Source organism: Elaeis guineensis, chromosome 11, assembly GCF_000442705.2.
Source record: "Elaeis guineensis isolate ETL-2024a chromosome 11, EG11, whole genome shotgun sequence".
Classification (NCBI taxonomy): domain Eukaryota; kingdom Viridiplantae; phylum Streptophyta; class Magnoliopsida; order Arecales; family Arecaceae; genus Elaeis; species Elaeis guineensis.
This window is the reverse complement of record NC_026003.2, coordinates 118906637-118931166: the sequence shown is the minus strand read 5'-3', so window position 1 is coordinate 118931166 and position 24530 is coordinate 118906637. Positions and strand designations below refer to the sequence as shown.

General features: G+C 37.1%; 2 protein-coding genes across 7 annotated transcripts in view; both read right to left on the bottom strand.

The window, feature by feature from the left end:
- Positions 1-16490, bottom strand: part of LOC105053825 (uncharacterized) — a 33343-nt gene extending 16853 nt beyond the window's left edge. For 2 of the 6 annotated variants that reach the window (XM_073245476.1, XM_073245477.1), the window contains exons 1-13: positions 16201-16490; positions 15494-15692; positions 13681-13989; positions 13450-13539; positions 10872-11351; positions 10645-10752; positions 8711-8841; positions 8503-8635; positions 5457-5823; positions 4753-5260; positions 4432-4615; positions 4198-4356; positions 819-893 (exon numbers count right to left, since the gene is read on the bottom strand). In XM_073245476.1, the coding sequence (XP_073101577.1) occupies positions 819-893; positions 4198-4356; positions 4432-4615; positions 4753-5260; positions 5457-5823; positions 8503-8635; positions 8711-8841; positions 10645-10752; positions 10872-11351; positions 13450-13539; positions 13681-13989; positions 15494-15692; positions 16201-16391 (2934 nt within the window). In that variant the 5' untranslated portion in view covers positions 16392-16490. Of the gene's footprint in view, positions 1-818; positions 894-4197; positions 4357-4431; positions 4616-4752; positions 5261-5456; positions 5824-8502; positions 8636-8710; positions 8842-10644; positions 10753-10871; positions 11352-13449; positions 13540-13680; positions 14025-15493; positions 15693-16200 lie in introns of those variants that run through there. The other 4 variants (XM_073245473.1, XM_073245474.1, XM_073245475.1 and 1 more) reach the window with 4 other exon arrangements.
- Positions 16491-21829: 5339 nt separating this feature from the next.
- LOC105053827 (myb-related protein Zm1-like) lies at positions 21830-23711 on the bottom strand. Its single transcript, XM_010935128.4, has 3 exons — positions 23377-23711; positions 23071-23200; positions 21830-22931 (listed from the first exon to the last, which is right to left on the bottom strand). Exons 1-3 carry the CDS (start codon positions 23513-23515, stop codon positions 22103-22105), a joined length of 1098 nt encoding a protein of 365 aa, XP_010933430.1. The 5' UTR covers positions 23516-23711; the 3' UTR covers positions 21830-22102.
- Between the last annotated feature and the right edge of the window lie 819 nt (positions 23712-24530).

Genomic DNA, 24530 nt, shown 5'->3' with positions numbered 1-24530 from the left:
ACGTGTTACTCATCAGTGTCTTCTGTGTACCCCTCACAAAACACAAACATCCGTGTCCAAGTATGTATGTTTAAATCATTCCAAGTTTGTTATCTAGGAGAGATGGTGAGAAGTACCATGCACTTATTAAGTAGTCAACAAAGATTAGTTTGAGATATAGTGGAAGTATGACTTATATTTCCCAGTGGTCCTGTACTTTGACTGGTCTTATGATAATAGTGACATCTAAACTGATAATGATGCATAAAGCCTTAAACTTTTATTTTTTTACAAAAACACAAATTAAAAAAATATTAGTCTAAAACTTCTGAAAATCTAATTGAGGAGGTAGAAACCACATATATGCATGCATATATGTGTATCTAGATGCATCCTTTAATAGCATGTCTACGGTATGTTGATGCACAATTCCCTTGCGCACAAGCACCATGCTGTCACATCTGCAATTTGCATGTTAGTTGTTTACCATAGGGACATCCATGTACTAGTCAATCACATCATTGATAAACACTAAACAGTGCTGCACAAGGTGAGGAATAGGGTAGAGATATTAAATAGCAAAATGGTTGAAAACTAAATGGAAAGAATGACGGGAAATTTTAACTCTTTACATCTACCTCCTTTGACCATACAAATAAGGAGATGCAGTTGAGGATATCCAAAATTCTCCAAACATGGCGCATGATTAATTTATGCATAATGGCACTCACGTGGTCCAGAATTAATCATCATATTAATCGATATGCTTCTTTGTTTAACTAGAATGAATAATGTAAAAGAAAGCAAAATTTGATTATTTAGAAGCAAATGAGTACAACCTTTAGAAATGGAATGGTTAAATTTGGGTGTTGGTGCCTACCAAGAACCTCCAGTTCTGATGAAACAGCTCGCATCTGCGGGTAATTTACAACAACAATTAAACAAGCCAAGAAAATAGACATGAACATCTGTGTGCAAGCATCTTTATTTCACATGGCATGAAAAGGAAATAAAATGCAACAGAACAATAAAGACATTCATGGCAATTGCCACAGTTCAAGACCTAATCCAATCAAACACATGAAATGAACCTAGACAAATAGCATGTAAATCATAACTGTATACGTACATGCAAACGTATGCAAGAATTTTTTTTAGGCCAGTATTAAAGTGCCCATACTTTCTACAATATACCTATGAAATATACTTGCAGCCACCCATATTTGATATAATATACCTAGTTACCTACAGCAAAGTACAAACTTTAGCTGCCCTATGCCAGTACCTTAAAAAGCATCATACGGAACCACACAAGCATACCATCAATTCTAGCCTACATCATTGTGTATCAAATTGTATCATTATGTATTAAAACAATGAACATCAGTACCGACCTATGTGTGACTGTACAAGGTTGTACCCTAATTTCAATTTAAACATTGCCCAACCATCATAAACAAACTTGTTTTATTCAAGATGCTCTAGATCTCCTTCAGATTGATTTTTTTGCCTTTGGTTATTTCATTCCTCCAATAATAAAACCCAATCTAAAAAATAGACAGGCCAAGAACCATAAAAATGGTTCCACATTGAAACACAAAAACAAAAAAGGTTAAACTTCCTCGACTTCTAACAATATATGAACTTTCCATAGTACAGGCAAACCCATATAAAACACAGTGTTACCATGCAATCAACTACAACGTCTGGTTTCACATATAAAAAGCTATTGGAAACTACTCAAAATTAACTTTTGTTGTCAAGGTGTACATATAGTTGTTTTTTATCAATTCGTATGACCAAGTATTCAGAATTATGCTATGAAAATGTCAAATGGTAATTGGTATTAGTAATTTATGATCGTGAATTCTTGCTTTTTATTAACTAGGTGGTGATTAGATTTGACTTGAAACATTTTAGACCCTAGTATGAGAGAACATTGGTAATTATATTGGAAAACAATGGATTCCAATTGCATAAAACAGGGTATATGAGTACGCCAGTAGCAAATCTTGTTATAGACTTATGTAACATGCCAATCTGTGACAAGTGTCGGCAATATTACTCATACAATGCCAACTCCAGACAAGCAAGGGCATAATATGTAATACTTTAATTCTTGAATTAATGATAGCAAGCCCATAGCACTAGTACAAGTATCCCAAAGTGTCTGATACTTCCAACTTCCAAAACTACCTAATGCAACAACAAGTCCATACGAGGATATATGTCGCAAGGTTCGCCGGCTCGGTACCAGACCCTGTACCGGTAACGTCCTACCACAATGTCGATGCATGGTATGGTACAAGATGGTAAGGCATACCCAATTTCGGTATGGTACGAGACTGTGTATCAGTTCAATACCGATATGGTACTAATTTATATGGCAAACCTTGATATGTGGCATTGACATCATCATCCAAGGCTTTTCCCCTCATAATGGTATTTTGAGCAACTCAAAGTTGATAAGGCTCCAACAAAGGAGTGGCAGATCTTTAAGAATTGTTGTAAAATTACTAGACAAAGCAACTTTGGGCAACAAGGGGGACTGCCATAAAATCTAAAAGGCTTGCTAAATATTAAGTTCATAAAGTAATGGAGCAACCCTCCTAGAATTTTCTGGAGCGAAAATTTTAGATAACATGAAAGATGACAAGGTCTAATATGGGGAAATATATTCATCCCTACAACACAATTATTAGCCCAACCAAGGTTCGCCGTCTCGATACCGACGGCCGTTTCGACCAGCCGATGGTACGGTTTGGTATCGTTCCGTACCGAACCGACAGCGAACCGACGAAGGCATCAGACCCGAACCGAGAGAAGAAAAAGAGAAAAAGAGAGAAAGAAAGAGAAATAGAGAGGAAGAAAGAAAATGAGGGAGGGGAAGGAGGGGGCGGGGCCGTCGGACGGCCTCCGACTGGCCACCGTGGCTGTCGGACGGCGCAGTCCACTCGCACAGCACCACGGACGTGAAATAGGAGCGACGTTCCTGTTCACGATTTTTTTAAAAAACCGAAACTTAAGTGAAGCCAGCAAATAGTTTGCCAACTTCAATGATTTTAATTTTTTTTAAAAACCTTTTAAACAGTAAAGCCGGCAAAAGATTTGCCGGCTTCATTGTGGATCTTCATTTTTAAAAAAGGGAGTCACGTGAATAGAGATGACAGCCCCTATTCCGCGACCGCGACGCCACCCGCGTCGCTTCCGGCACCCCCCTCCCCTGGCCTCGACAAAGCCCGCATCCGCGACCACGATGCCTCCCGCTCCCATCTCTGATGATCTCTCCCCTTCTCTCTCTCTCTTTCTCACTCATTTCAAAGCCCTATCGGGCGAACCGACGAGCCATGGATACTTTTGCAGCCCTCTGGTGACCACAGTGGGCCACTGCCAACTTCAGCGGCTCCCGCCACCCTCCCTCTCCTCTCTCTCTCTTTCTCACTTTCCCTCTCTTTCCCTCCCTCCTCTGTCGATATACCGTTTGAACCGGCCGAGTTGTGCCGATTTCCCATCGGTCCGGCTCGGTACGAGGTGTACCAGCCGGTTCGGCACGGTGCAGCATTCCATGAGCCCAATATTCAAATTTTCTAAAAATCCCATATTAAAAAACATATACATAAACAAACAAGTATTATTAACAAATTTTACTTGTTTGGCTAGACAGTGCTCACATTTGAAAAAAATTGCATCCATGATATGGTATCACAGTCATCCAAAAAAAAAAAAGTTTGTGTCCATAACTAGATATGTTCAGTTTAAATCAGTCTCAAGTGGCCCCTGAAATAGTTGATTGAGAATCTATACTTGCATTAGAAAGTCCTTTAGCCAGGAGACTAAAAATTCTATGCCAACTGTTGATACTTCTGATGGAAGTAAGCAGGATGGTCCATTCCCAGAGTACCACATGTGTTAATGGCGTATTGCATCCATCCAAGGAAACAAAAGTGCTCGTGCATTCGTGTTCTGTCTTAGGTTGCAGGCATACACTTAATGCATACACCTATTTTAAGGATTGGTGTAATTTGTTTTCAGTCACTGCAATCTTTTTGGCCCTAAAGTTGGAACATCTGTCTCCATTAAAATAATCCAAGATGGTCAGGAAAAAAATGAGGAAAAACACTAAACATTGTTTCAGGCACATGGAAATGAATAAATAAAGTGGCATATTGACAAATAGCAAGAAATAAAGGTACTGATCATTTGTACGAAATGTTATACCGGCTCCTCCAATAATGGCAAAATATCATGAGCAGCTCCAATGTAGGAAAGCATAGCAGCAATTACATCAGGAACATGGGGATTGAGATCCAAATGACGCAGCTGTCGACAAAGAGAGTCAACAATATAGTCTGCATTTGCCACAACTAAATGCCCTACCTGTTACAAAAACAAATACCATGTATCAGAATCCTTAAAAAGTTAATTTCAAAGATAAATTACAGCTGTACTCACTGTAGGATAGCTACAAGACGCAGCAAGAGCTCTTAAGACAGCATCTGATGCATTTCTTATCTGGTTGTTTGAGCAGATCAAATTTTGAAGCAATAAATAAATAGAAGAGTGCATAAATCCACTGCACACAAAATCTTTTCCAAGAACTATACTGAAAACGCCTATCCCATCTATGATAACCTGAAAAACAGGGAAAAAAAAAAAGAATAATATTCAATATGGAACAAAATGCAACACACATCCTCTTAATAAAACAACCCTACAGGACAAGAAACAATAATCAAAGTCATGTGCTTAAGATGGTAGCGATATATTTCCTGATGAAGCATTGTTGCATCACGAAAAAAATGCAATGAGACATCTGTTTCTATTTCATGTTCTAGCAGAGGTGACTTCTGATCTATTGGAAGATCCCAAACTTCAGGAGACATATACTCATGTAAAATGCTACCAACACAATGCATCACATGATCTCTGGTATCCTTTTCCTGTCGAACCTTCCAAGCTGATCCATCATTTCTAAATCCACTAGGCTGATCATTATTGCATGTAAATTCCACTCCTTGTGCCTCTTCTATTTCTGCTCCCTTCTTCATGAACAGTTTAGAATTCAAACTAACTGATTGGTCTGATAACCCATATATCATTTCATTTAGCATACAACCTGCGATGCTTGTCTGACGCAGTAACTTTCGTGAACCACTTCGAGAATGCCAGCTTTGCCAACTTTCTTTATTATATGCCCTTATTCGAAGATCTGAAATCAACTTATGGAAATAATCTAGCAGTATATCCATGAGCACTGAAAGAGATACATCACTCCTGTGCCCTAACAATAAGACAGGGAACTAATTATTAGAGCCAAAAAAAGTCATGAGCATAGCCAAAATGCTACCTTCACTAGACTTGCTTGTAAGAGAGAAGAAAAGGGAAAAATGCAACTGATTAAAGTAAAGCACAGAAAATATGTATGTATGTATGTATGTATGTATATGAAGAGAACAAATCTAAACAGCTAAGAGTACCTGCAGTCATGGATAGTCCTACAAGTCTGAGTATTCCAGCAAGAGCAACATACAATCTGTGATTACCAATATGTAAAAACCAAGGAGGCATATGAGGAAATTCATAACTGCAGTTTACATTTTCTGCCATATTCTGAAAATCGTTATCTTGCACCAGAGAGATCTTAGAGTTGCTAGAAGTAGAAGGATGGTCAATACTGTGACTTGAACCACTCATGAGAATGCCAGCTTTTAACTCAGCAACTGATAGCAGGTATCCAACTGACAGTGGCTTTGACGAGATGATCTTATCAACAGAACCAGCAAATTGTAAATTATGGCTCAAGGAGAGGCTCAAACAATCAAGGAAACGTGAAGCTTTGATCTGCTAATTCCAATTAAAATAGGGTATTAGCAACTTGTTTTCAGTCCAAGAAACATGAGTCTGATAGCTAAATCTGCATTTTGGATAAGATCAGAAAAGATGAAGTAGTGTTAAAGAGAAATATTTCCTTCCTCTTCATGAAAGACATCAGCAACATTCACACTGAAAGTATGACCCACTTATCAAACTAATCAAAAGCAACTAAATGATATGGGTGGACAAAATGATGTGGCATAGGCACACTAAATTGATGACAAATATGACAGGCTAAAACAGGAATAGAAGGCTAGCTAATGAATGAACTAACCCATGTTAGGTACTAGTGTTAGACAATGACACCACAAAGAAAATTATAGGAGTCTTATGAACCTAATCACATTAATATTTTTTTTAGGCCGTATGCTGAAATCATGCAACCACATTTCAGAAAATCTGATGTTTTCTTTTAGTGTTTCGCGAACCAACTAGTTTACTTTGTCATAACTCATAAGAGGCACATAACACATTTAAGAAGCACAAAAATAAAATTTTGGAACATAAATATCTCAAAATATGGTTCATGTGGATTTATAAATCAATGGATCAACATGTTCCTTTCCCTGGTCAACCATACCCATGGTCACCTTTTAAGTCAAAGTTAATCATCACATCCAGACAATAAAATCATACCATATTGCAATTAATGCTGCCACCTTGTCATCGTGACTTTCTCACGAAGCCACCCTGTTGTCAATCTTCCATAATCATGTCCTAGGTCTATGTTTTCCATGATGTTTTAGCAAATGGCCACCTAGATGCCCCCTTAAGGTTTTGCATCATGCTGAGCATAGAAATGAGACCAACTTGTCAATTAGTATTAGATGTTGCCAAGTTGGTGCTTCCTATTAACTTACTGATTTTTAGACATGTCATGCCTCTTTTTTTTGTGGACTATAACTACGTTGTAGATTTCTTTTTATTTCTCTTAGTTTTTCTATTTTTTTCTTTTGGGCCTCGCTGGTCTATAAGCATCTTCCTAGGCACCTAAAATCTAAAGATGTTTCTCAATAAAGATGTTTCAACCTATATATCAAGTACCCAAATTGGAGATTTCAAAAGACTTAAATAGATGACTGTCAACATGCACACACAGATTTCCTTGGGGAGCAAGATGCATTAACTGCATGCCAGATTTTTGGTTTATGAAGGATGCTATCCTTCGGATGAACTTTCAGAATAACAAGGGCTCAAAACAATTCATGCATCTAAACAAAACACAACTAGAGTAGAAGTGTCGAGTAGAGAGGGAAAAAAGGTTATGATGCTGAATCCCAGAAAGTTTCAAAATTAAAAATAAATTCCCAAAGTCATGACTTTTGCATCAGTTTGGTAAGTCAACAAATCAACTCCTTCCCACACACAGGACCACTAAAAATAGGGGTTGAATATGCATGCAAATCTTTCAGACAATATGAGGATTGAAAGTGGGGACTTACAACTAGGGCTGAAACTAGATCGGATATGGATCGGATACCGATATATCCATATCTATATTTTGTTGAGTTTGACGAATACAAATACGGTTATGGATATTATTCGGATGCAAAAATTCATATCCATATTTGTTTTAAACGGATAGGGATACAATTCGGATACTAGAAGTATGGATATAATTATGGATATAGGTTGGATAATAAACTTTATGACTATAAAATCAAATATATTATTAAATAAATGATAAATCAAGTTAATAGATGTTTCTATGATTCTATACTTATATTAAAAATTAATAAGTGTTATATAAAATTATACAAGATTACAGGTAAATTTGGATATTCGGATACAGATCGGATAGTTGTCTATCCACATCCCTATCCATTTTTCTTTGACAGATATGGATATTAATTAGATCCTCAAATTTTTGTCTATAATTCAAATATGAAAATGAATCCGGACGGATATTATCCATACTACTATCAGCCCTACTTATGACAATAATTTCAGCCATTGTGTTATTCAAAATATATAAAAAAAAATTAATATCAAAAACAGCAAACTTCATTTAGACTCAATATGCCCCAAGACTTCCTTGTATCCATATTCTTCATGATTTGTTTTTACTGATGTATAGTTATTATATTTCAGTTTTCTCATATTTGAAGACCAAAGTCTTGAACCGATATGTTTTGATTAGAGTCCTCGCCAAAACATGCTCTAAAGCAAGAATTTAAATTGTAAATATAAAAGTGCTATGTCTATGACAAGTGAGCACAATTTTTTGGTGCAACACAAGTTTCAAAAAATAATCCTAATCACACTTGATTCATCTTTTCATTTTCAAAAAAGTTTCAGATGATCAAGATGTGCCAATAATTATCTGTTAGCATACTCGGCAATTCATGGCTAAACCCTCCAGGACAGAAAACAATGCTTCAATTGTCGCTCCATTCAGCCAGACAAATAAAAACCGTAGACTTCGAGTTGCATCAGCATCATGCTCAAATGATACAAGAATTTTGAAAAAATTTATCATAATGCAACAAAAACAACATTGAGAACTTTAAGGAGAGAAAATATTCAGATATCCATGATCCAAAACAACAATTTCATGGTGTACATGAGACAAGATGAAAGATTATGACCATACTAGCAGAAATTACTCCTTCAATGGATAGAACATGCTAATAAATAATCAACACTTACAGGAGAACAAAGAAGGTGATTTGTTACAAGCTCGGGACCTGCATAATACATTAGAGCAAGTAGTCTCTGGGCATGTGACAATGCAACTGTCTCCTCACTTCCAAGAATCACTCGTGGAAGCCTTTCAGTGAGGCTGTTTTAAGAAAAAGAATTAGGTCTATTCCAGCTGCAATTAACTGCAACCTCACAACCTAATGAAAGCACATACCTAGTAAATATCTCGGAAATCTCATTTTCTGTCAAAAATTTCTCACCAACCATGAACAAAGATTCAAGGGACTCTTGTGCAGCTACAGATACAACAACTGAATCATCACAAACCAGCACACATAAACACTCCTGCGATTATTATAGCCAAATACAAGAATTAACTCGAAATCAGTGCCAGTACATCTGAACTACAAATGCACTTGACAGGAAACAATCTTAGAAGTGGTAACCTAACAATACACAAGTCAGCTAGACCACGACTTAAATGTTATAAATGACAATTTACATTGCTGTTTTAATATCCCATGCAGCAGGAAAAAACTGTACAAGCAAAAAGGAAAAGCTGAACAAGAAATGATAAAGAAAAAAGAACACAAAATGAATAAGTTAATGTAGTGTAACCAATATGCAACTGCTAATCTGAACTGTAGGTTCCTTGTCATGACATATCCAAGTTGGATAAAAATATTGTTACACTCTTAAATAGTCAACCAGTTATTTTACATCGTAGGAGTCTTATGTTTTCTTAATCAGTATTCATCATGCACCACAAGAGTTCCGTAGGTAGGGCAGCTAACAGATTCAAATTAATCACAGCTAAACAAAATACTATGTCAGGTTGCATTACAAGTTCAACACATTCAGATTTGACACATCAACAAACAATCAAAAATTTTTTAGTTCCGTATAATAAGAAGTAATGAGAAATTATCTCATCTCCTCTCTCATCAGTAATAAAGGCTTATAGATATAGACAAAAATGGAAATGAGAACCCAAATCATGAAAACATAAGATGGCACAAGCAATCAATGCGGTATAAACAGAAAACATAATTAAGTGTAACTGGCTATAGTGAAACATGTAAATTTCCAACGAGGTGGGCCTGCAAAAATGTTTAGTCATAAGCCCTTGTACACTCATCATCAGGAGGCCAAGTATATGAATGCACATGCAGTTTTAATTTATGAGGAGAACAAGACCCAAATTGCTAATGAAAGTAATTATTAAAAGAAGCTTATATTGAATGCATGCATCAGAGTATTAAAGAAATGAGGCCTTGGCTAAAATTGGTATCTAACAATTTACTGCTTTGTAATATTAATGCATTTCATATAGATTGCATAGAACGGATGCATTGGGGACATGATAAAAGTGCATCATGATTGTTGCAACCATATTAAGTTTATAAGGAAAACATTAGGGGAAAGAAAGGTAGTCAATGTTGGATTTGTTGAAATGTAGATCACATACTGATAATACTTAAGCACATATGGGGAACAAGTTGTGCCAGCAGAGAACAAAGCGATGAAGAACTTAATATCTTACCATAACATGTTACAGAGACTAAACGGCCACATTTACAAAGAAGGATCAAGTCTTTTTAGGGTTGAAGCAAGGGTTCTAAAAATCTTAGATGGAAGTTGTGAAGATGGATTTATAAGCCCATAAAAGATAGGAGCATATGCTAACCGGCCACTAAAGCCATAATGGAGCTACCAGTGAAGAAAAGTTCCATCTCGAATAGACAGGAATACAGATTGTTGATTTTGATTTTTTTTTTTTAATGTTTAAAACACTTAATATATTTAAGAAATAAAGTAACATGATTACAAATTACACCTAACCTAATAAACCTTTTACGTACAATGTAGAGCCAGCAACTTATATCTAATTGGCCATTTATGATCAATGCATATTGCTAACAAAAATTTTTCAAGAATTGTACTACAGTAAAGAAAGATACGAGCATAAAGCTTGACCAAATTATTCTAAAAAACCAAAAGCAGGATTGCCATCAGTAAAATTAATTCACCGAAACATGCTGATTCAGAAAGAGCAATAACTAAAAGGAAAGATAAAAATCTGTTTTATTTCTAAACAAATTGCAAAATAACCATGAAATCAAAATGAGACAGAGTTCTGGAACGCACTAAAAGCATTAACTTGCTCTTCCTCAGGGTGTAACTGCAATTTGACAATAGCCCTGCTATACCATCCACGAGCGCCTTCCTGACTTTCTCTGCAGGGTGAACAGAAAGCTGAAAAACAACAGAGAATATTCTCAGGGGAACATATTGAAGATAAGATGATGTATTTGTTCGGAGCTTTAAAGGTATTACAGTAATGCAATGAATGGCCTGGAAGGATAGAAACATACATGAGGAAACGTAGCAGACAACAGTTTATCAACATTTGCAGAAGTTTCATCAATCCACTCCTTTGTGCGATGTACATATAAAGATCTTGAACCATGCCCATAATGATCACTCTTCTCCTTAAGTTCATCTTTGGAAGAAACGACCGTGATTGATTGATTAGATGATTCGCCAGCTATATTTTTTGATTGATTTTGAGAACTGACAGGTAAATGACGAAGGACCTCCAGGACAGATTGGGTGGATCTACTTTCCTTAAGGCAGAACCCAGAAATATCATTTATCGACATCTCAAGGCCACAGAGATTTGCCTCATCATTTAAAACTATCATCAGGAACTCAGTTAACCCACAAACGGCATGCTCAATGCTGGCTGTACTTCCAGCAGCACCACTTATCATGCTCTTGGATATATACAAAGCTTTTGCAAAGCGACTGACAATGCCAGGTAGAAAAAAGGCAAGTGCATCAGCAGTGCCAACCTAAAGGAATATCAAAAGGACAATAAAAATGTTATCTATTACAATCAAATGGATAATAAAAATGTTATTTATTTAATTTAAAAAGAAACAATGAAGATGGAAGATATATCCAACAATTATGAGCTTGAGAGCTATAATAATATAGGAGCCTCCAAATCAGATTAACCGTGCATTTATACAATACTTATTCTGATAAGATGCTACTGGCACTTTGTCCTGATGACGTAATTACCATGTAGATTTTCAACCAAATTGAATTGGAAATAATGAAATGCTTACACCAGGAACTAAATTGTGAAAACATCTCAAACTATCTACGAAATGTCCAGTATACTGCATAACATGATCATATCATCAGTATACTGAAACATTAAGCATTTTACTTCTAATGAATTTGCTGAATCAAGATTTCTCAACTGGATGTCATTTATTTTCATATTTCAGCACATCAGAATTTGTTAAACATCCCGTTTATCTCAAAGTCATCAGGTTACAATTTTATGCTGCATTCATCCATCAATCAACAGAAAGATTTCAATTTCTTTTGACAGGACCACGTCGCTAACTTTCTAAAAGCACTTGAAAATGTATTAACAAGTTCTTTATGGGCATGTCATGTGTTTCATCTGTCCCTCCACCCTCCCCGCCCCCCACCCAAAACCCAAAACAAAAAAATCCTTTTCATAATGCACTTACATAACTTAACAGGCTTAATTGGTTTCAATAGGGTAGGATCTAACTCTAGTCAACCTAAATCCATGGAGTATGGGTTGTGTTCGTGACCGATGTACTAAATCAAACTATAGATAATCCATTTCCGCTTACAAAATATATCTATCTCATGTTTGGTACTGCAAGGTTTCACTCTGCAAGGACTCCAAATCATTCTATATTGCATTTATACTTGCAAAATACATGCTCTTATTAATGCATACTCAATATTTTAATGGTAATGAAGGAGGTGGTCAAAATAAGCATAAGAGAGAACCTAGTTTTTCTAGCTTCTCCTAAAAGAAGCTTGTTAATTTCTACTTACACAGGAATCATTTTTTTATTGGCAATTTTCTTTTGTTCCCTTGACACAAACCCTTTTTCCTTCGTTCCCTTGACACAATTCCCTTTTCCTTTCTTTAAAATTCGTAAGAGTGCTTTTCAAGCAATGACATAGTCACCCAAAAAAGTCTAATAGCTTGTGAAGCGCTACATATTCATAAGAATATTTGACAACAAATGCTACAGGCAGACCATGAAATCATGCAGATAATTTTTTTCATAGTAACTTCATGTTAGCTATTTAGGAGACGCACTTGAGCATTATCTTATGTCAATCATATCTGCATTAATTACATTCCATGAAAGAGATAATCAAAGTCAATTTCATGAGAATTATTATGAATATATTTAAAGCAAGATGCAGTATCACGTATAGAACTACTTTTGTTATCAGTTACAGCAAACCTTGAATCACATAAACCTTGTTATATATGAGGGATCTAAGATTAAAAATTAAGCTGTCAAGGACACATAAGCTTAACAACTACTACAACAATATTTAAACCTGGATATGACAATGAAAAGCAATGCTTGACTAATAGACTACTAAAAGAAAGAGATGCAACCTTCCAACATATGTACATGACCAATATGTCAATTGTAATATTACTCCATCCAGTTAGCAGCCCCATGTAATTGAAGGAATAGACAGAAGAGGTAATAAAAGTAACAACAGAGAACTGCAGGAGGAGGAAATAAGTCATAAAGCTTCTGTAAACCTATATGCTTGTAAAAATAGATTATTGGCACCGTAATCATTCTCTTCTCAAAATATCTCAGAACCAGTTAGCAAGATTGATCAGGAACACAAGTAATAAATCAATAACTGGAAGTTAGCCTTAATAATATCAACGTGAATGCTAGAATAGTTGTGAACATCAGACAGTAGTTGTATTATCATTCAGAAAAATGCTAGAATCTAGAGTTGAAGGTGGCTGGTGGCTGGTGGCCAGCTACAGACATGAATAAGCAGCAACCTTTCTAAAAGTGTGTCATAGATACTGTATACATGTATAGGACATTAATATTAAGGATATAAACTTACCTTTGCAACAAGTACACGAAGTGTAAAAAATGCTTCCTTCCGGAGACTTGCACTTCCATGATGTCCCCTTGAGGCCTCGAGTTCTGCAGTCTTTACACAGCAAAATCAATCAAAAAGGGAATTTTAACTAGAAGGCACAAATAGAAATGAAGAATATCTAAAAATTAAAAAGAAAAACAGGTGAAAAAAAAGGCCACACTGAAAAGTTGCACCACAATTTAAGTTTCCAACCTGAAGAAGAAGTGACAGCCAGTGCCCCACCGCAGCAGAAGCATTTTGAGACCGTAGAAATGCAAGCAAGCATTCTTCAGGTTCCAAAAAGTAACTCACGGAAGTAGCATGCTCAGTTTGCAGAGTACTAAAGGATATAATGGTGGGCAAGTAAACCATTTGCTTGCATAAGCATGAGCTATTAGAGCAGGGTAGTAACCTGAGAAGCATTGACCTAAAGCATTTAATAATTCCTTCACGAAATTCTTCAGATGCCTCAGAAGGTGAAAGCAAAGCCCCAGAAGTTAACTTCTTCAGCACCACAACCATCTGAAATTGATGTCCTCATAATATAGTCTCAAGAACTAAAGCCCATGAAAGCAATGAGAAGATAAATTTCCATCAAAAACTAGAAGAAGACAGCAGAATATGCACATATCATTTTCAAGGATTTTTTTTTTTTTTTCTGAATGCCACAATTAGAACCCATGATGAAGTACTAAAGGTCACAAATGCCAGGTAAGAAAAGGAGTGGTGAATTCCAGATGGGGATACAAGAGAGAGAGAGAGAGAGAGAGAGAGAGAGAGAGAGAGAGAGAGAGAGAGAGATTCTTATAGATGATTATATGACATAAACAACTAATTTATTTCATAATAAGGGTATATTTTTGGCACTACTGCATTTACAAGCAAAGTGGTAGCCAAAAACCGAGCTTTCCAGGAAAGTGCGCCCACAACTGCATGACCGAAAAGTGAAAACTAGAAGTTTGGGATTATTAGCATACTCACTTCAGTTACTCATACCAAAGAAATGCATGCGCAAAGGCTCTGAGAGTAGAGACAGTCCACAAGTAACTAATATATTGGCCAACAAGGAAGCTTAACCCAAAGTGTTCCCTACCCTCAGGAAAAAGAAAGGCCCTACTCCAATCAGCAAACTTCCTAGAAACCTTTCCACATCTAGGTCCTAATCATGCATCATAGGTTTCTTCAAGTTCAAAAGGGTATCCATTTACTAAGCTGATAAAATAATTTCACAACTATGAAACCAATCAGTCGATGCTTTTACCAATTTTCAAAAATACAACCCATCAGTTCATACTTTTATCCATCCAACTTCCAAATGCACCAGTAGATGAAAGTAAATACTTAGCAAACTCCGAGATCAATGTCAAAAAAGTACATGATCATTGGCATTACCATAAACCCTAGGTTCAATCCCCAATGATGACTTCAAAAGCTACAATAAAACCCTCTCCCCTTTGAAATATTATATACTGAATCTCTAAATCAACCGATATGCTCCAATTTATCACTTTATTACATCACTGGCTTGAGTTAACATTTTCCTCATTAAGTCCATCATAAGTTCTCAGAGATGCAAACCCCCAGATAATGTTAAGAAGTCCTATCACAGGTTGAGGTCATATCAAGATTCTGCATACCATTAGCCAAAAACTTACTACAGCCTCATCACTTAGAATCACACTTAACCATTACACCAAGTTTGGAAATGCAAAATGTTTATCACCACTATAAACAAAAAAATAATAATAAAACAGGACCACCAAACAGTAAAGATTAAAACCTTCTTTCACAAGGTCAAATCATATCAAGATTCTGTGCACCAATTTAGTGAATTACATAATACGGTCTCGACACTTGAACTTGCACCTAAGAATTCTCGCTCAGGTTTAGAAACACACGAGTGTTTATCGCCATTATAAAATAAGGAGTGGGGAAATACTGAACAAAGAAAACATCATATCTCGAACCACTTGGGAAAAAAAAAGGAAAGGAAAGAAAAGCAAAGAAAAAGATACGGAGCATGCACCTGATTCACAGACCCCAGATGGCATTTCTTTAGAAGTTCCTCAAGGCATGTCAGAACACCTTCCGCCACACTATCACTGATCTCAAGACCTCTCAATGGTGCACCGCCGTTCCCCAAACTCCCATATGAATCAGCGTTCTGCTCCTTTCTACACTCCACCGCCGCATCCAGCAAAAGAAGAAGAGGAAACAATGTATAGCTGGGAAAAAGAAAAGACAACAATCAGATGCTAAAATCGATCAAGAACGAGTCTCCAACTTTGAAATCGTGGACCCAGGCCCTAGAATTAGCTACTACCGCAGATATTACTGAGAAGAGGGAGTAGAAAGAGAAGACTTAGATGTCAAAATAGATCTAGAACGAGTCTTGAATTCTTGGACTCAAACCGTATATATAGCCAGTTTACAAAGACATTACTGAGAAAACAGAGTAGAAAGAGACGACTCGGATGTCAAAACCGATCAAGAACAACTCGAGTCTTTAACTTCAAAATCTGCACTCAAAACGTAGAAATAGCTACTTTGCAGAAAATAGAGCGGACAAAGAAACCTCAGATGTGGAAATCGATCGAGAACGAACATTTTAAAGTGAGAACCTTCAATTCAGAGCACCTGGAAATGGCTGACTGACAAGGACGAAAGATTCTTGGAATGGTAGCCAAGCGGAGGCATCGAGGGGTTCTGGGAGGAAGAAGAGAGAGAGCTTACTCGAGACAAGGCTGCAAGGCGTCGGGGGGCACGTGATGGAGGAAGTCGATCATCTCCGGGAGGAAGGAGGCGTTCTTCTTGGGGTTCCGGACGAGCTCGAGGAGATCGACGCAGTAGGGCTTGAGGCGAGAGAAGACTCTCTCTAGGGTTTCGTCGCCGGGGATTCCACCCTCCTCTCGGAGTCCTGCCATGCCGACTCCTTCCTTCTTCTCCCTCTGGGGCTCGGGCCTTCCGGATTTTGGGAGTAAGAGATGGTACAAGGTTTATACGGAGTACGGTTTTTGGAGCAGGAGCGCGAGAGCGGCCGAAGGCCCGAAGGTGCGGGAGGAGATCGAACCCAGTTTCTTTGGTGGTGGATTGGGTTCGTGTTTGTTCACTGAGACACGGACCCTTAAGGCAAGCGGGCCGCTCATGGCCGTCTCTTTAGTGCAGAGTGCACAAAGCCTAAGCGAAAACGGGCAAGCGGGTCCCCTGCTGGGAATGAAATGAATGTGGATGGCCCAATTTAAATTTTGTTTTGGGCTCAGAGATTATGGACCAATAAGGGTCACTTGTAAGGCCCAAAATGATTAAAGCGGATCTGATTAGCCCAATCAAAACAATATAGAGAAATTCTTTATACACTACAGACGATATAGAAAATCCAACATAGAGCATACTATTTTATCCGATTGATCCACATAATCATCATTTTTCAACACACATTTAATGTTTGCAGGCTATTTTTTTCGTTTAAAAATTTATATGACGAAAATATTCCTATCCTTTGGAAAAAATTATGACATTCTATAGTATATTATAGTCTAGGATATCATAACATAGATGGGGCATTTTTGTACAACCATTTTTCAATGTATATTTAATGTCTGCAGCTTTACTTTTTTGTTTGAAAATTTTGAATGACGAAATTACACCTGTTCTTTGGAAAAAATTATAACATCTTATTCATATTATGACATATTGCATTATATTATGACATCGTCGGAACAAAAATTATGACTTCTGGATATAGGATGTCATAATATGGACATAAGATGTCATAATTTTTTCAAAGAACAGAAACATTTTCGTCATATAAAATTTTTAAATGAAAAAATCGACCTAAATATGTATTGAAAAGTGGTGACTACCTAGATCAATCGAACAAGATGGTATGCTCCACATCGGATTTTCTATACCGGCGGCGGTGCACAAAGAATTTCCCCAAGTTATATAAGGGATTTGGAGGAGACAACCTCCCTAATTTCCAGCAGATATTCCTACCACGTATGTTTTTTTCTTTTAAAAAAAATTGTATTCCACCCTTGAATTATGGATTATAAGTTTATAACAAAGTGATTAGAATTTTTATATGGATGTTTTGCAATCTTTTCTACAAATGTATCCGACTTTTTTCAAATTGTGAATTTGTGGATCTAAATCTGCAGATAAGCATAAGTGTTGTCTTGTTTCGCAGCAAGCCTCAAAAATGAGAGGATTGATTTCAAATAAGGAAAAAAATGTGGCTAATAATGGAGATAGAGTAAGTGTATTTTAAGGTCTTGTATGAGTGGTTAAAGTTGATATCTCACATATTATTTTTTTATTTTTTTGATGATAACGATGAAACTACCACCAATCAATCCATGTGAGCAATGTAAGAACCATACATGCCATACACTAAAGACTTATTTGGTTCGTGGGAATAGAAGGGAGGTAAGTATGGTTAATAGAAAAATGAAGGAATCTCTATTATTTAGTTAAAGTTTTCAAAAAAATAAAAATAAAAAAGTAATATTTTTATGAAAATAAATTTTTTATATTTTATGGAAAAAAAATGATTCAGAATATGAGTTTTGGGCTTTCTCATGAGAAAAAAATTGATTTTTTTTTTATAAAATAAATTTTTTTTATTGAAGATATAATCTAAATTTTATACAGCTTTTCTAAGAAAGCAAACGGTCAACCAACATATGAAACTCTAGAACGTATTGCTTTTCTATGCTTAACCAAATATATCAAAACTACTTTTTAGGCATCATATTTTTAGATATTAATTTTTTTCCGAAAAAAATTCAAATAGAAAATTTTCTTCTCATGAACAAAATAAGCTTTAAAAAAAAAAAAAAAAACTGTTAAACATCAAATAGTCTACAACTATTAGTTGATAACTTTCTTTTCTTTACATGCCAATTTCCGTAAATGATATTTTCAGAGTTTCCAACATTGGCAATATGCATCATATACAAGTGTTTGCAAAAGCAAAAATTGTCGCAAGAAATCGATGATTTGCAGGATCTTCAATGTTATCAAATTATTCTTCACCCTTCAAAAAAAAAAAAAAATAGCTTCCGGCCTTATTAGCTTGGTAAATTCAAGTATTCTGTCTCCAAACCCTTTCGAGGTATTGATCTAATCCCAATATTAGTGTTATTTTGCTGTTCACGAGTAGAAAACCAAAGATGCAAGAAATACCCAACCAAACCCAAAAAGAAAAGAAGATACCTTCTTGAAATTAATTATAATGTTTTTTTTTTAAATATATTTTATGATTGCCTTTGATGTTTAACTAAAGGGATTTTGAAAATCTTTTTAAATTTTATAGGCACTTTTGATCCATGAGAAATGAGATAGCTTGGTTCAAGATCATTTTGTTTCATAAAAAATGGTGTTCAATTACCTTTTTCTAACCTAATCTTTTTTTTGGTAAACCAGATGTCAATGGATACATCCATATAAGCCAGAAAATAAAGTATTTAAAAGCTAAATAGAAAGATCAGCAGAAGAAACTCATGATATCAATCCCATATGGTAATACCTACCATTTGATTTGTGAATATTGTAATTAGACTGACGCATGCATGTATCCATGTTAGGGCTAAGCCGGATCTCATTATGTTAAGATTTGTGTTGAAACTACTTAACCCAACTAATCTTGATGGGTCAAAGCAAGGATTAACAACCCAATTCGTCTCTAGCAATACTATATCAAATCAAAGGAAGATCTCATCCAGATCTGTCTTTGCAACGACAAACCAAGGCTCTCACATCCCACCTACGAGCACTTGGGACTGCTTAGCATCCCACAATACAATTTTAAGTCAAGTTAATTTTATTTTTTTTTCCTTCTTACTTGCAATTATTGTTACACCTTACTTGAGATTTAAACCTTTGTAATTCAATGAATTAAATTTGTCCAGCAAATACTGTTTGAGGGGGATTCAACACGACTTGGAGGCTTTCTTTAGCATATGGAAAGAGTTTGATATATCCCAGTGAAAAGTGACTACCATTTTCACTGTGGAAAGACAAGAATCTAGAGTCATGCCCATGTCAATAGATCAGTGGAGTAAAGTGGCTATATGTAAAGCTCCTGTACCTTCTTTTAAAGCGAATGCTCCCTTTCTTACCAAAAAAAAAGGGAGTACAGTGACTCCCATGCTAGAGAAGAAAAACCCAGATGGTGATAACGGAATTTTCACGCAAGGTTCTTTTTGGGAAAGGTTTAATTAACACAAGGTTCAAGAGGTCCTCCTTGTGGTATCATAATGACTTCTTTGACAATTTTGAAGGCCTTGCCACCCCTTGCCCCCATGCATAGAATGCACACGTAACGTAATGATCATCATCTCTGCATTATTTGTTATTATGGATATTTTACAATGAGAATGCCGAGTGTAATATATTTATCTTTTTTGTATTGTTCAAGTAAATAGAATAAGGTTATAGAATTGAAATCTCTATGCTAGATTGCCATTTCATGCGAGCAACTTTGATCTGATTAATAATAGTTTAGGCGGAAAATAGCAAACAACAATTATTATACTAATCATTGTTTCTTCTCCACATATTTCTAATCCAGCCAAATAATAATAGTTATTTCTATAATAATGATGATTGATGATAAGAAAAAGAGTCCATTTTAAGAATTTTTTTTATGAGAGAGGACAGGAGACCCTCCCGCACTATAGTTGTCCAAATTCGGATAATTGGGGTTGCAAGTTCGAGCAATCTAATTCAGAATCTCATTGCTAAGCCTTAGTTTCATATTATTTTTTATATAAAAAAGAAGGAATGATGAAAGCATCACGGATTACTTAAAAAAGAGAAAAAAGAAAAAAAAAATCCCCAAAGACCAGGGGCTTGAGAAACATCCCTCTTCCAAGCAAAGAAGGAGATTATCTCAAAGCACTTAATAGTTCACAATAATTTCTATACCAAACATACTTAGTTCTGTACAGGTGGAAGTGGAATTGATTCAGAAGCTTAGGTTTCATGGTTTCAAAACAGGATTTGATCCAGAAATGGCCTGAAGCAACTCTTGGTTCAGATGTTCAGGCTTCATGGTTTCGATGCAAGGTTCAACTTCATATCGAATTAACCCGCCGAATGAACTCTATACCATTCTGCTTATCTTAAGCCAATTTCAGAGTTTCGTTCTACTTATAGCAGATTGGTTGCTATGGCGGTCTATCTGATTCGAATTTCCACCAATCTGTTAGTTTTGAAAAAAATCAAGAACTCTGTTTCTTCCTCCTCCAATTCAGCCGTTGTACATAATTCCATTTCAATAAATTTTGGGTGGCTAAGCTTCTCTTTTCATTAAACAAAAAATCCCTGTATATTTAAATAGAAGAAGAGAATGCTAACTGATGGTGGTGGAGTTTGGTGCAGCTCCAAAAAGACTACGGTGATGCGCCATGGATCAAATGATTCCAAAGAACATTTAGCTTTGACTTCCCGGAGGCATTTCAACTAGCAAAAAATGGGGGGGGGGGGGGAGACTATGGAGATTCTCTTTTGCTTCTTTCCCGGCTCCTTTTTCTTTCCTTTTCCCTCTCTCTCTCTTTTTTTTGTTTATGGGAATGGGAGATAGCAAGTTGCTACCCCCTGTTTATTAATTAAAATAGTGCAGGGGATGGTTGCAAGATGCAAAGAAAGTGGAAAAAAACTATTAGCTGCTGTTAGGAGCTGCCAAGGATTTAAGTCTTCCCCAGAGGTTCTAATGCTTAGTTTCATTCTTCAAAGAACAGACGTGGCCCCAACTCGGAAATGACTAAAGAATCTTTTGCATAACAATGTAAACGGATCCTTTCCTGTTCAGAAATAGACAGGCATTTCTTTGCCGGTTCCGTGTCCCATACTGCCGGTATTCTGCAACATTGCTGTCTTTTTCTCTCTTAATCACAGGCTTTACTAATGGATGCGCATTTTTTTGTTGTGAGAGAGCTCGTGCTTCGTGTGGATTCCAAATTAGGTTGCGTCCATGCAAATGGGAATAAAAAAATTTCCACTGACTATGATGCCAGCCAACCTTCATCAACTTCCAAATCACGCATGCATTATTTTAACAATCTTGAGCATGATTATAAGTCCAACATCTTACCAAATTTTGGATCGTTTTGATCTTTAGCACAAACATTTTAAACAAGAAATAACTTGAGAAGAAGCAGGTTTATGGGTGAATTGGCAGATGAGATTTAATATTCTAGCAGTGCTTGAAATATATTAATTCACGGCACCCATATTTACAATAGCTAATGTATGACGATCTTTAAGTATATGACCATGGTAGTTAGTATATTAAATCGATCGTATTGGTAGGCATGGAATTACATAATTCATGATACAACGATTCCATTATTTTTATGGGTTGCATTTTCTCCGTAATTATACTTTAATATATGCGTCAGCTTTCTCCGGGGAGGAAAAGAAAATAAAAGAACAATGATTCAAAGCTGACGGCAAGGTGACAAAAAGCAAGTATGATATGTAGTAGGAGCAACATCTTCTTTGTATTGAAACTCTAATTTTATCACCTTTGACTCTTGAAAGGTTAGGAAGCCGTCCAATACCCACGGCCTTTCATGACATACACGTTTTGTTCTGCGACCTAACCTACTTTTTAATCCATGACAGCGTATTAGGATACTTTCAAGTCATGGAGATCTAAAGGGGAGGTGGAAGAGGGTCCCTTTTGAAAATAGCAGGACACAGGATCTCCCTCCATCTCGGTCCAGGGACTCATCAGGCACTCCTGGTTGTCATCGCTCGCACCCCACAAGCCAAGCTCTTTCTCCAAGTATTCCAACCAAATTGTGCTCCCTTCTTCTCTGCTAGATTCCTCATGCAAGCTTGTTGGATTCCCATGAACTCCAAGCTCCTCCATGGCCCCCACCCCTGGGCTAAACAATCCGGCATCGCCGTCCTCGATCATGTCCCAGAGCTCCAGTTCGATAGGTACATCCGGTATCTCCAAAGGATCCTTCTCAGCCTCCCTCATGTCGGTGTCGTTAAGCGCTTGTACTCCTCTACCACCGCCACTGGTACGGCCATTCGTTGCCAAGGAATGCGACGGAGATGAGCATGGCGATACCTTCAAAGAATTTGGCTCTAATTGCAGCTCCCACATGTTCTTGTCCTCGGTGTCGGTTTTTTGTGGCGAGCTAGGGAGAGCATCTTCTAGCATAAGCCAGATGTCCATGCTGGGCTCAATGGGAATCTCAATCTTATCCTCCGATGAATTGGTAGAATCTACACTTGGATTGGTGTGCTCGCTGTCGCTCTTGCCTTCGCCTCGATCGGAGCTCGAGTTGGTAGTGGTGGAGGAAGGCGAGCTTGGTGTCTCTTCGAGCTTGTCGGTCTTCTGGCTTTGGTCTCTAGACAAGAGCCTCTTCTTCAAGTGCGTGTTCCACACATTCTTGATCTCATTGTCAGTTCTTCCCGGCAGACAAGATGCTATTTTCGACCATCTGAAAGCAACATTGAATCAAGTTAGGCCTTTGAAAGCAAAATGAGAGGCCTAGATGCGAAGTACTATTCAGAAAGCAATTTAATTCATGGTTACTTAAACATAGGGCAAACTAAACTGGGTTAAGGTTAACCTCATACTTGTTTCCAAGCAATCCATGTAGCTTAATTATGGTTTCCTCTTCTTCCTGGGTGAAGTTTCCACGCTTTATGTCAGGCCGAAGGTAGTTAATCCACCTCAGACGGCAACTCTTCCCACATCGCAGCAAACCTTTCAAAGCTCAAAGCAAAGACTAGTGTCAATTCTCCTCATGTTACTGTTCCATTGTCTATCACACTTACATTCATCTAAGAAGATTTAATCAAATACTAGACACTCATCCTTATCATTGCATGCATAGAAAATTAATATTGTTCAACTCAGTAGAAATGGAGGGGAAGAGACACCTGCTTTTTTGGGAAGAGCACGCCAATTCCCATGCCCATACTTCTGAATGTAGGACATGAGTCTTATATCCTCCTCTGGTGTCCATGAACCCTTGTTCAGGCCAACCTTCTCGCAGCATGGCGCTCGACCTCGACCCATCTCTCTCTCTCGTCTGCAGCTTCCCTAGTTGCAAACAAAGACTGAGCAAGTATATATATAGAGATGGGGGAGGTGATATGCTGACAAGAGCTGTCTCACCAGTAGTCAGTCCCTACACTATAGATTCCCTCCTTACCAAACCTTTATTAAACAGAGATACATGAAAGGGTCATCTAGGTGAAGACTTTGTGTATTTTTTTTCTTTTTTTTTTTTCTTTTTTGATGTAAGACTCTGTAACTTTGATTTAAAACATTCTACCCTATTTTAAAGCCACCTTTGAACAAATGCTGCTGGATGCATAGAACTCAATGGATGGAAATGTCATCATCACCCCTTTCCACGGGGCAGGAATAGGAACATGATCGGTAAATGGCTCCAGTTGATTCTGGAGCAGTCCAATCAGGAACGGGTGGCCGTTGGGCACAGGCGCACGACTCTACGGTGGAGGCTGTGGTGGTGGTGGCGTAACCAGGCCCTGGGAGCACTAATATGTGGGCCCACATTTATGCCGTCTGATGGCTATTGGGTGGCTGATAGAGACCCCATACTATTTGTCCCCTCTTGCATTGATTATGTAATATTACTGCTTAATTATATCATTCATTTGTCATATAATTAAAATAATGACTACATAAAGCATGGCTTTTGTGGCTGTAGGGAGGAGGGAGATGGAGTGTTGGATAAAGCTATGAATTGTAGAAGGCTAACTAATCTTCTTTAGATGATCCGTCCACATCCATCTTAGGAAATTGTTATCAGGCTTGAGGAACCAGGCATTTGGAGGTTGGGCCTCAATTAGGAGACATTACTCCCTATGGCCGAGCATGCCACCAATTACAACCATGCATCCTATAGATCCTATTCATTAAGCACGCATCTTAATGCATCACTATAGGAACGAGTGGTTGTTAGTTGTAGCGTGCATAGCCACATTGTGCATGCAGTGTAGAGAATAATTTCTCCTCAATTAGGTTTATATTGAGTGGTTTGAGTTGAACTTTTGGCATTTATCCC

Bases quoted from the DNA above. Each gene is read 5' to 3' on its own strand.
- LOC105053827 (XM_010935128.4), bottom strand. From the start codon at position 23,515: ATGGGTCGAGGTCGAGCGCCATGCTGCGAGAAGGTTGGCCTGAACAAG. The intron at 23,201-23,376 runs GTGTCTCTTCCC...GAGCTTTGAAAG, and splicing joins TGCTCTTCCCAAAAAAGCAG to GTTTGCTGCGATGTGGGAAG. The intron at 22,932-23,070 runs GTATGAGGTTAA...TGTTGCTTTCAG, and splicing joins CATGGATTGCTTGGAAACAA to ATGGTCGAAAATAGCATCTT.